At 41.3% G+C, this 12,998-nt stretch overlaps 2 protein-coding genes across 5 annotated transcripts in view; both read right to left on the bottom strand.

The window, feature by feature from the left end:
- LOC109093470 (gastrula zinc finger protein XlCGF57.1-like) overlaps positions 1–12,998 on the bottom strand; it is a 52,722-nt gene that overhangs the window by 28,752 nt on the left and 10,972 nt on the right. The window contains exons 1-2 of one of the 4 annotated variants that reach the window (XR_006154651.1): positions 456–507; positions 14–104 (exon numbers count right to left, since the gene is read on the bottom strand). The exons of 1 other annotated variant lie outside the window; for it this stretch is intronic. Coding sequence is in view for 2 of the 3 variants with exons in the window: in XM_042722831.1 (XP_042578765.1) it covers positions 14–98 (85 nt within the window). In the remaining variant the exon portion in view is untranslated. Of the gene's footprint in view, positions 1–13; positions 105–455; positions 530–12,998 lie in introns of those variants that run through there. 2 more of the 4 variants (XM_042722831.1, XM_042722832.1) reach the window with 2 other exon arrangements.
- LOC122137104 (gastrula zinc finger protein XlCGF26.1-like) lies at positions 3,794–6,713 on the bottom strand. The gene has a single exon (XM_042722587.1). The coding sequence runs from the start codon at positions 6,711–6,713 to the stop codon at positions 5,157–5,159; it is 1,557 nt and encodes a 518-aa protein (XP_042578521.1). The 3' UTR covers positions 3,794–5,156.

The following is a 12,998-nucleotide window of genomic DNA, read 5'->3' as shown; positions in this document are numbered from 1 at the left end:
AATGAAAACCGACCTGTTTGCTCCTGGAAATCTTCTAGTTTGACACTGAAAACCTCTTCGATCCTGAAGTCTTCACTTTCCTCTTTAATAAACGCCATGACACTCTGTCGTGATCAAGAAGAGAATAATTAACAACATTAAAGAAAAACACACGCAAACTAAATCAGAGTGGTGACCAAAAACAGGCTTCAACCTGGCTTTATATACAGAGTTCAGATTTATTTACACATTATACATGTAAAGCTCCTTTTCTGCATCACTGCTTGCCAGAGACGGAATTATTACTGAACTGAGTCACGATTTATAGGAAGCGAAACGAGACGCAACTTCACTCTTACTCGTCCGTGCATGCGCTTAATTTACACCAGATAACGTTCTTTCGTTTCAAAGTATCACGATGTTAACATAAACAATAGTTAATGATTTAAATGCGTTAAATGAATGAAAACACAAACCTTTCCTCAGATCACAGACGACAGGAGCGCGGCGCAGCCTTATGACGTCACGTCGACAGACCAGAATAAAGGTCTTGTCCACAAGAACCACGAAAATTCACATAATAATAATAATAATAATAATTTAAAAAAAAAACCGGCTAGCAGATTCCTAAAGCTATCAATACTAAGTAACTTTTTTTTTCAAACGCTTCTAGTTTGTCTCTAAATGTAAGTGTGAAGTGCTCACAATTCATAAAAATCAACTGCAAAGCATTTGTGTCACTGATAACTTTATCCTGGATTAAAATGTTCATATTACAGTCAGAGGAAATGTATTAAAAAGAACCAAGAGAGCTTAAAAAAAAAAAGCATCCTGTTTTTATTAATACTTCAAATTAAAGCACAGTATTGTATTTGATCGTGAGTGTAAACAAATAAACTGTTTACAGTTTTGCTTTTTTTCTCATGTGTAAATTATTTTTCACACATGTAGATTATTTCAGATAAGCTATAGGCTGTAAAAGGACCTATAATGCAGTAGTTTTCAAAAGGCAGAATTGGTCCTTCTGGATAATAGAGACTCTCATCAAGCCGTCAGACCAAGAATGAAACAAACGAAAACACCGTAAACTGATGGTTTATATTCATTTAAGAGATGAGGAAAAACAGTCATTGAGTGGCACTGGGCTTCAGAGAACCCCAAGGCCCAAGAAAAAATATATCAATATAGTTAACCTAACAAGACAAATAAATGAAATAACAGTACTAAGAACCTTACCTACCTACTCTTAACAAAAACTGAGAGAATAGTTTCAAACACAAGAGCAGTTCTCTCCTACGTAGACCACGTAGGTATGAAACAACTTCTAGAAACACTGACTGAGGTCTTTGGTCTGGTGGCTGACTCAGAGTCTGGAACGGCACAAAGTCACACCAGCTCACTTCTGGATAGCAGAAGAGTTGTTATAAACGGACCGCTAGCTAAGCGTCCAATAACCACTGACCAGGATAACTCACCGGCAATCAAATAACTCAAAAGACACAAACCTGACAGGAAGAACATAGAAACAATTACAAAATACAACAAAGAAAACACGAGAGAGCACCAGACAGGATTCTACAGTTTTGTAATTCTTTGTTATCCCTCTGGAGTCGACAAACGCGGATACGCATGTTGAGGCATCTTCTCCTGATAACCCAGAAAAGAACTGTACAGATAAGAGCAATACATCAATCAAATCTGTAAAGGGTCTACTTTTATTTGTATACACACTTGATAACAACAAAACTTTGTACATTTATAAAATAAAGAAAACAAACAAGGAGTGCTGTCTGCAGCCTTGGTCTGCGCTGATCCTTATGTTACTGTTCACCTCGTGCTGAGAGGAATAAGATTTAGATCACCTCAGAAAGATGAACGAAGGCTTGACCCAGCAGAGATAAACATGAGTTAGTCCTCTTTATTATTAATCTACTTGTATTAATTTTCATATAACTTGTACACATTTTACTAGTTAGACTTTTTCCAAAATATAATTCTTGACTAAATGTATAATCAGGTGAAACATTATGAAGTTTCATTTACATCATCTCAATGTTTCACGATGACCTCCTTATGTCGTGGCCTCGAGATGTTATGTTGAGGGAACGACATGTTTTTCTCGTGGCCACGAGTTTAATGCGTAAACAAACCTGCGTGACCATAGCAACCCGGGATTATCAGAGATGTATTCATTATAATATTTTATTTTGAATTACGAAATTATTATATTATTTATTATAGAAAATATTTAATTATTAAATTATTATAATAACCATATGCCTTGGCTACCGGACATCTTCCCAAGCAAACAGGAAACATCAAGGCTGTTAAAAGTCACAGGTGGTAGTTCATCAAGATGGTGAGAAACAAACCGAGGAACATTTTCACCAGCTTCATTGAGAAGCCTAAGGCAATTCCTAACATTCTTTGAATCTTTTTGCGGCCCAGTATGAGCCACAAGCTTGCGAGTAGTACCTGGGCACAGTTCAAATAGCAGTTTGGTGGAGTTTGTAATCCATTCTGATCCAAAATGGTCCACAGCCATCAAAACAATCTCGTCCTGTTTCACAGTTTTGATCTTAATAGAAAGAAAGTTTAAAAACTCATCTTCCACAATCATTTTCCCTGTATCTGTGCGGTAGATTTCAGGTTTTGTTCGAATTTTACTTCTGCCTGCAGCACCTGCACATGCAGCGGCGGCCATCTTGCCACCACCCATCTGATGGCAAGATGGGTGGTGGCATCACCCATGTGTGTTTGTGTATATATGGATTTTGTGTGTGTTAATATCTTATTTGCAGTCTATAGCATTTTATAATTATATAGTCATTTTGTTAAATGACTGAACAAAAAAAAAAAAGGATAAAAGAAATAATGTAGGAAATATACTTCAAAGACAAGGGGGAGGGGTAATTGGTCAATTACTTGCTGACTTGGACGAAAACCAGCAACATATTGGAAATGAATGTTGTGAATTAGGGGTTGTTTTTTAATTAAATGACAAAATTCTTAAGTTGTATTGTGTTGTTTAATTCATTTTTTTATTTTTTACATTTTAAAGATGAACCCATAGTAGCCAGAATTGTTTTTCCAATTCTATATTTTCTTTATTATAAAAAAAAAGGGAAAGACATCCAGTATGCGGCAGTCCTGTGGGCGAAAATGCCTTGTTGATGCCAGAGGTCAGAGGAGAATGGGCCGACTGATTCAAGCTGATAGAAGAGCAACTTTGACTGAAATAACCACTGGTTACAACCGAGGTATGCAGCAAAGCATTTGTGAAGCTACAACACGCACAACCTTGAGGCGGATGGGCTACAACAGCAGAAGACCACACCGGGGGTACCATTCATCTCCACTACAAATAAGAAAAAAGAAGCTACAATTTGCACGAGCTCACCAGAATTGGACAGTTGAAGACTGGAAAAAATGTTGCCTGGTCTGATGAGTCTCGATTTCTGTTGAGACATTCAGATGGTAGAGTCAGAATTTGGCGTAAACAGAATGAGAACATGGATCCATCATGCCTTGTTACCACTGTGCAGGCTGGTGGTGGTGGTGTAATGGTGTGGGGATGTTTTCTTGGCACACTTTAGGCCCCTCGAATCATTTCAAAGCTCGAATCATTTCAAATTGGTTTCTTGAACATGACAATGAGTTCACTGTACTAAAATGGTCCCCACAGTCACCAGATCTCAACCCAATAGAGCATCTTTGGGATGTGGTGGAAGGGGAGCTTCGTGCCCTGGATGTGCATCCCACAAATCTCCATCAACTGCAAGATGCTATCCTATCAATATGGGCCAACATTTCTAAAGAATGCTTTCAGCACCTTGTTGAATCAATGCCACGTAGAATTAAGGCAGTTCTGAAGGTGAAAGGGGGTCAAACACAGTATTAGTATGGTGTTCCTAATAATCCTTTAGGTGAGTGTATATGAGTAATGACATCATAAAGAACACAAAATAGGGTCTCACATTTACACAAATTACCTCCAGTATGAATGTTCAACTGATTACAGAAATTCCTTTTTGTAAACCTTCTGCCACAGTTAGTTATCCTCAATATTTCAGGTCTCTTTGATGTATGAAACTATTCACTCTGAAGGCCTGTGAAATACCTTTCTGCACTGTGAATTCTCACGTAAATGATCACGTTTCCTTCCATGTTAGCTCTTGTACATCGGTCATGATGAGAATGCAAGACCATTCATTCCATTTTTAAAACTGAGAAACAACCTTTCCTTGACTGAATGCGCATTGCGATTGTGTCATGGGACCATCTAAGCCCAAATTCTGTGGAAAATTTGCGAGCTTTTACGAAAATTGGGGAGTTATATTCAGTGATCGCAAAATCCAAAGCGAAGCGTTTGTGTATGAAAAATATCCATATTCACAACTTATTAAACCTTCATCTCTAATTTTCGCTAACTGTCAACTGCAAGTTCATGAAAGAGTGGTGTCCAGCGGATGATGTGTGACGTAGGTGTAGCATACAGCAAAGGAAAAACCAGTGTCCACTTGGCTTATATTGAAATCCTCCAACATTTTTCTATATGAATCCTTGTTTTGTACTACTAATTCGTGACTGGTGTTTTGTTTTGCTCTCTCCTCTGTGCTTCCACATTCATCACCACGTTTGCCTACATCCTACGTTATCCACTGAACACCACTCTCTCGTGAACATGCATACGACATTTAGCGGAAGTTAGAGATCAAGGTTTATTAAGCTGTGAATATGGTTGTTTTTCTTACACAAACGTATCGCTTCGCTTTGGAAGGCCTTTATTAATCCCCCGGAACCAAAAAAAAAAGATTCACTAGCTTCCTGTCTTTAATGATATTTTCTTAAGTGTATTCTCAATGATTGAGCTTAAGACGACTTGTGGACTGTTCAACTGCAACACCCGCTGACTGCAATGACAGAGATTGAAATAGCCAGAACAATTTTTAATAAAACTCTGACTGGATTCATCAGAAAGAAAAAAGTCATATACACCTAGGATGCACTGTTGGCAGGTAAAAGGCTTCTCTTCATTTTTAAATTCTTGTGTGGTTATTAAGATTTCCTTTTCGGTTAAAACTTTTCCACACTATTGACAGTTGAATGGGCTCTCTCCGGTATGAGCTCTCACATGGACTTTAAGGTTTCCATGCTGAATGAAACACTTTCCACACTTAGGGCATGTGTATGACTTCCCCTCCCGTGTGAGCTCTCATGTGCCTGTTAAGGCTTCCTCTTTGAGTGAAACTCTTTCCACACTGAGGGCATGTGAAAGGACTTTCTCCAGTGTGTACTCTCATGTGGTCATTAAGGTTTCCTTTTCGGTTAAAACTTTTTCCACATTGATGGCAGGTAAAAGGGCTTTCACCTGTATGAATTTTCACATGGACTTTAAAGTTTCCTTGATGATGAAACTTCTTTCCACACTGAGGGCATGTGTAAGGCTTCTCTCCAGTGTGGGCTCTCGTGTGACTGTTAAAGTGTGCTTTTTGATTGAAACTTTTTCCACACTGAAGGCAAGTGAAAGGGCTTTCTCTAGTGTGAATTCTCATGTGGTCCTTAAGGTTTCCTTTTCGTTTGAATCTTTTTCCACACTGTTGGCAGATAAAATGGCTTTCTCCTGAATGAATTTTCATGTGGACTTCACGGTTTCTATGTTGATGAAAACCCTTTCCACACTGAGGGCATATGTAAGGCTTCTCCACAGTCTTAATTTTCATGTGCCTATTGAGAATCCCATTTTGAGTAAAACTTACTCCACACTGTTGGCTGGTGGAAGGGTTTTCTCCAGTGTGAATTCTCATGTGTTCTTCAAGCTTTTCATTTTGATCAAAACACTTTCCGCACTGAAGGCATGTGTAAGGCTTTTTCCTAGTATGATTTCTCATGTGCCTATTGAGAACCGCTTTTTGTGTGAAACTTACTCCACACTGAGGGCATGAGTAAGGCTTTTCTCCAGTGTGAATTCTCATGTGGTACTTAAGGTTTCCTTTTCGGTTGAAACTTTTTCCACACTGTTGACAGTTGAAAGGGTTTTCTTCTGTATGTATTTTCATGTGGACGTTAAGGTTTCCCTGTTGAGCAAAACTCTTCCCACACTGCCGGCATGAATAAGGTTTTTCACGATTGTGAATTTTCATGTGTACTTTAAGGTTTACATGTTGATAAAAGCTCTTTCCACACTGCAGACATGTGTAGGACTTCTCTCCAGTGTGAATTCTCATATGCCTGGTAAGGTTTGTTTTTTGACTGAAGTGTTTTCCACACTGTTGGCAGGTGAAAGGGCTTTCTCCAGTGTGAATTCTCATGTGTACTTCAAGCTTTTCACTTTGATCAAAACTCTTTCCACACTGAAGGCATGTGTAAGGCTTTTCTCTAGTATGATTTCTCATGTGCTTATTGAGAACCGCTTTTTGTGTGAAACTTACTCCACACTGATGGCAGGTGAAATGGTTTTCTCCAGTGTGTACTCTCATGTGATATTTAAGGTTTACTTTTTGATTGAAGTGTTTTCCACACTGTTGGCAGGTAAAAGGCCTTTCTCCCTGAGAACCTTTCATGTGGAGTTTAAGGTTTCTATGTTGATGAAAACCCTTTCCACACTGAGGGCATGCATGTAAGGCTTCTCTTCCAGTGTGAATTTTCATGTCCATACTGAGAATCCCTTTTTGTGTGAAACTTACTCCACACTGTTGGCTGGTGGAAGGGTTTTCTCCAGTGTGAATTCTCATGTGGTACTTAAGGTTTCCTTTTCGGTTGAAACTTTTTCCACACTGTTGACAGGTAAAAGGGTTTTCTTCTGTATGAATTTTCATGTGGACGTTAAGGTTTCCCTCTTGAGCAAAACTGTTTCCGCACTGCAGGCATGAATAAAGTTTTTCACGATTGTGAATTCTCATGTGTACTTTAAGATTTACATGTTGATGAAAGCTCCTTCCACACTGAAGGCATGTGTAAGGCTTCTCTCCAGTGTGAATTCTCATATGCGGTAAGGTTTGTGTTTTGATTGAAGTGTTTTCCACACTGTTGGCAGGTGAAAGGGCTTTCTCCAGTGTGAATTCTCATGTGTGCTTCAAGCTTTTCACTTTGATCAAAACACTTTCCGCACTGAAGGCATGTGTAAGGCTTTTCCCTAGTATGATTTCTCATGTGCCTATTGAGAACCGCTTTTTGTGTGAAACTTACTCCACACTGAGGGCATGAGTAAGGTTTCTCTCCAGTGTGTATTCTCATGTGCCTGTTAAGGCTTCCTTTTTGAGTGAAACGTTTTCCACACTGCTGGCAAGTGAAAGGCCTTTCTCCAGTGTGTACTCTCATGTGGGATTCAAGGTTTACTTTTTGGTTGAATTGTTTTCCACACTGTTGGCAGGTAAAAGGCCTTTCTCCTGTATGAACTTTCATGTGGACTTCAAGGTTTCTATGTTGATCAAAACTTTTTCCACACTGAGTGTAGAGTTTCTCTCCAGTGTGAATTATCATGTGCCTGTTAAGGCTTCCTTTTTGAGTGAAAAGCTTTCCACACTGAAAGCAGATAAAACAACTTCTAGCTCCTATCGCTTTTTTAACTCTTTTTCTGGAGGAAGTATTCTTAATCTGTGAGCAATTGAAAGATTTTTCTTCAGTTGTGAATTCATGGTTTTCATGCTGATCTTTCTCTTCCATTTCATTCAGCACTTTCATTCTCCTCTTAAATTGCTGTCAGGTCTAAGGCAAAAAAAGAAAAAGACAAACATTTAAACGTAAAACATCAACAGCCTAGTCCACCCAAAAATGAAAATTAGGCCATAAATTACTCACCCTGAATTCATCCTAGGTGTATATGACTTTCTTCTTTCAGACGAATCCAGTCGGCATTATTTGAAAAATTGTCTTTGATGTTTCAAGCTGTCTGATGCCACTCAGCGGGTGTTGCACTGCATCAGTCCAAGAGAAGTTTTAATAAAAAGCGCATCCATTAAAAAAAAAAAAAAAAAAGTTTCACACGGCTCCGGAGGGGCATAGTTGCCAAGTCTGTGTATTATACGCAACTTTGGTCTTCTTTTTTTTGTAAAGTTGCGTGAAAAAATCCCTGGGTCGCGGGTTGCATTTTTTTTGGGCTTATTTTATAAAATATGGTTGCTTGTTAGGAAAACCTGACAAGCAACTTCGTTTCTTTTCATTTATGTTCACTGTATTCGCCAATGCATTGATTGACACTCTGTCTGCTCACAGTTAATAGCCAATCAGTGCAAAAATATAAGCGCTGAAGCATAATTTTGCCAATATTCTGCCCCCTTCTCAGACGCCATTTTTTTTAAACGTGATTTGTTTTTCTTCAATGAGGATTTGGATAAAAAAATAACATTTCAAAAAAGAATGTGCGTGGACGCTACGCTGTAATACAAGCAATGATAGTAGTAGATGCAGAGGAGTGGGATGACTATCTTTCCTTTATAAGGCAGCCTAATTAATAATTTTTTTTTTTTTTTTTACAATGTTTTGTATCAATGTTTTGTTATCATTGTAATAAAAAACAAGTAGGCCTATAGTATATAGTAGGCCTATAGCCTACTAATACTAAGAGTATATTTGTTTTTTTATATTTTATATTTGGCCTTTTCCATCTCTCCAATCCTACTCTGCTCACAGGGTGATTGGAGGATGAGTTTTGTTCCTGCTTTGTTGCAGTTTGCTGCTTTTGCAAATAAACTTATGTTTTGCTTTTCAGATAGAGGGTTAATTTCAGTTTAATGTTGTGGAGGCTCATTTATTGGTAATAAATAATTGATAATAAAGAATATTGATGATAAATTATTTTACAATTTTGGGCTTGTTTTTGAAGCTGCGGTTGCTTATTTGTCTCGCGAGAGTTGGCAACTATGGTTTGGGCTTGTTTTTGAAGCTGCTTAGTGAATCGATGCGTTTTTGTAAGAAATATATCCATATTCAAACTTAATAAATCAACTTGAACCTAGGGCTGGGCGATATAGCTAACTAAAAAAAAAAATATCAACGGTATAATGTTTCCGTAACGTTCGGTATCGATATTTGACATTTTTTGACCTTTTTGTAAAACAAAGAGAAATAGAAAAAAATTTGTACATTTAACCACTGATTTTTTTAATTAACCCAAATTATTGAGACAAACAACAAATATTTTTTTTTTAACAGTCAAACACAATTAAAATTAAACATCTAATTTCTAATGTTTTTCTATGCAGATTAAATGGTTCATAAGGAAACTTTTTTTCTGCCCCCCCCCCCCCCCCCTTGTCTCCCAAGGGCCACAGGAGGGCACAATGAGCAAAATACACAGCACATTAAAATAGTCAACGCAAGGAAATAAATGTCCATAAAAAACCTGCATTACAATATAAATGAACTCATATAAATATCAAATATAATTTCGGAAACAGCATCATGTATTTATGCATTGCTTAATACAAAGAGCCAAATCGCCCATTATGCAGATTGCATTTTTAAAAATAAGAGACGCAGTGAAAAGGAATAAACCTCCACAAATTTGCAATGTGTTTTTTCTTAAGGTTTACACAGTTTTAACTTTGCATGGCGAACATCTCAATGTGAGACACGAGTGGCAGGCAGTCGTATTTGTCCGTGTAAAATTGGCACTGAATATGCACTCTTTGTGTATGGCTTGGTTTTGGTTGTTTAACCTAATCAAGATCTTCTCTGCATTGAGCTTCTATATTTCTCTCTAATATTTAAAATGCATAACACAGCAGCGGCACATCTCGTGGGCTAGAGTATAGACTAATAAAACATTAAAATGCAACGTTCACTTACATTACCGCATCTCGCGCCACCGATGACGCTCCCTGACGCACTACTCCCAATATTCAAATGCAAATGTTTAAATTAAATTTGACTAATAATCTTTTTATTATTATTATTATTATTCACACATCTCCTCAATCACAGGCAGGCACAGCACTCAATTCTAGCATGTGTTCGTGTTTGTGTGATCTGTCTGCGTCACTCGTCAAACGTGGCCTATATCGAACATTTTTTTATATCGTTATCGAAGAAGTTGTACCGTTGATAAATATCAATACTAAATTTTTAGCCCAGGCTTACTTGAATCTAGCTTGCGCCAACACAGTTGTACACAGAAGCAGCTCCGGGAGCATGACGTGTGGATGCTCAGCGCTGCGCATTGCACTGGTGAGTCTTGTGAAAACCAACGTTCAACGGATCAAAAGAAGCAAAGTTTCCTTACTTTAGCAAAGTTCAACGGATCAAAAGAAGCGTCTATATCGAAATCCTCCGACATTCTTCTTTACAAATCCTTGTATTGTACTTCTAATTAGTGGACCGTTGTTTTTGTTTTGGTCGCTCCGCTGCGTTTCTGCATGCATCTCTTCTGAAGCGGCGCATGCCCAAAGCTGACTTCAACATCATGGTCTTCCCCAGAACTGCTTCATTTACAAAACAGTGAGTGCAAGCTAGATTCTGTCAGGGGTTGCGGGCTAGACAGAGGACTCAGATGCAGAGTGGGAAAAGGGAGAATTTCTTTATTCTCGCCACAAAACACAAAATAACATAAACAATAATTAAAGGCTCTGGCGCCCACAGAGATCCCGAGCTGGCCGGCACACTGGCGGACCACTCGCGCTGGCCGTCGGATCTCCGAACTACGGATCCTTAGGACGGGAAAACAGAAGGTGAGAATGCAGCAGTGGACACCACACAAACCCCACGGGCAAAAGACAAAACCAATCTACTCACGACGACAGACAGAGAGGCAGAGACATATAAGGGAGCTGGGGAAATGGCCGAGCGGACAGGTGGGGAAAGACTCAGCTCGTGATCTGCGCAAACAAACCCCCGCCACGATCAGCGCTGATTGCCCAGACCACGAGCTAACCCCGAACAGACAGGACAACCACAGACCGCAGGGGAAGCTGAGATGGCACCCTGCACCGTGACAGTACCCCCCCACCTCAGGGACGCCTCCTGGCGTCCCCGAGAGGACTCACCATGACGTTGATTAAATTGATCAATGAGAGCGCGATCCAGAATATCGCGAGCCGGAATCCAGCATCTCTCCTCCGGACCATAACCCTCCAGTCTACCAGATATTGATGACCTCTACCCCTACGCCTCACATCAATGAGCCGCCGTACAGTATAGGCTGGCGACCCCCTCGATGAGCCCAGGAAAAGGGCGGAGTGGTCAAGAGGTTCATGGGGCTGAAGGGGGGAGCTGAAAGGCTGGTTTGTTGATCTTCGAAACATGGAAAACCGGGTGGATCCTTTTAAACTGAGAGGCATTTTGAGCCGCACTGACGGTGATCCAGCGTGGCGGAAATGCGACCACTCTAACCAGTGCAGCCGCCATAAACCGGCAGCGGCTAATAACCTATTCCGATGTATGGTTTAAGACCGGTAGGGGGTTTAAACGATCAGAAAAGAATCGCGCATGGATGGTACTTTTTCGTGGTCGGATGATCTTTGAGACCGAGCTGCCCAAACCCGCACTCGGCGAATCACTCTCCACAATGGGCGGACGGGTGGGGTCAGGGCTGTCGTTTTAAAATAGGGGCGTCATCGATTAGACTGCCAAGAGTTCTGAAGCGCAACCGGCCCTGGGCGACCAGCGAATCATTTCTTTTGGCGGGGGCAGGTCAATTAGAGGAAGGGCAGATATGGCTAAAGTTCGAATGGGCCGCGCAGTAAAATTGGCAAACCCCAGAGAGAAGTGCTGGACCCGGCTCTCGACTACCGGGGTGGGCTGATCCGGCAACTAAACTTTACGCTGGCGAGATCGTCCGGATACCCACTCAGAGCCGAGAGAGGAATGATCCGGGGAACGGAACAGGCTGAAGGCGGCAAAACTCACGCTTCTCCAACTTACACGAATGGCAGGTTCGCCAGCAGCGGCTGGAGCGCTAGCCTGACATGCTGGACGCTTAATTGCTGCGTTCCTGGGAGAGATCAGGATGTCATTGCGTGTAAACAAAAAACCAGGCCGATGGGCCGTACCAGGAGCCCGTCTGTTTGACGAGTGCCCTGAAGACATCGCGGGGAGTTGGAAAGAGACACCAAACGGCGCAACTAAGTACTCAAAGTACCCCGTGCGGTCGGTAAAGGCGGTCTTGGTGAATACCTCCCCTAATCAGAACCAAGTACGATGAAAGCACTGCGGGATTCACTTCGCGTAAAGATGGTTTGCCACCTGAAAGAGCTCGAAGGCCGATGACGTCAATGGCAAAGGATAACGTTCTTGCCGTGATGTCGATAGCCCCGATGGTTGGCCACAGAGGCGCGCTGATCATACATCTTCTCCCACGAGAAGAACGCGCCCCGGCTGACTGGAGAGAGGAAAGAGGACCGGATGGCCTTTTCAGCTGACCAGAGATCATCCGTGCTACCTCTCGCATGGCCTCCTCTCCCGGACCCGACAGAGTGAGGTATGCCCACTTAGGGGAGAATGTGCTGGCAACAGCCCCAAGCACAGTCCAGTGCTGGGCAATGCGGGTAAAGTTAAGGAGATGGGAGCCAGGACTGGGGTTGCTGGCCGCTCTAAAAGTCGCGGTAAGCCTCGGTGCATCTGCAGAGATTTAACCAGCTCCTCCTAAGCAACAAAACAGAATGAGACAAGACTGATGGGGGAAAATGCAGCACCCAAACACTGAGCTACTACCAGAAAGGGCTCCACGCAAAATAGAAACCGGGGACCAAATCAATATAGAGGGTTATGTTTAACCAGCCAGGTTGTGACCCGACACCCACCGGAGCGTTGGGCGAGTGAATTAAGGGAACATTTAATCTCCTCTCGCATGATTACAGGAACAAGAGTCGGTGGCGACAAAACTGGGTGGTTGTGGGTAATATAGTGAGAATGGGAATGCCAAACACCAAGAAAGGTCCCTGGCAGAAATAGGTTAACGGCCAGCACGGACGGCCGAACTCCCAGACGACTTGTGCCAAAATCTGGAATCCATGAAGTCCGCCCCTCCGGTCCAGAGCCAATCAAGAGACCGGAAAATCTGCAAAACAGCTCCCCCAAACTGT

The sequence above is a fragment of the Cyprinus carpio genome, chromosome B4 (genome assembly GCF_018340385.1).
Source record: "Cyprinus carpio isolate SPL01 chromosome B4, ASM1834038v1, whole genome shotgun sequence".
NCBI classification, from domain to species: domain Eukaryota; kingdom Metazoa; phylum Chordata; class Actinopteri; order Cypriniformes; family Cyprinidae; genus Cyprinus; species Cyprinus carpio.
The sequence above is the reverse complement of the archived record's forward strand: the minus strand, read 5'-3'. Positions and strand labels throughout refer to the sequence as shown.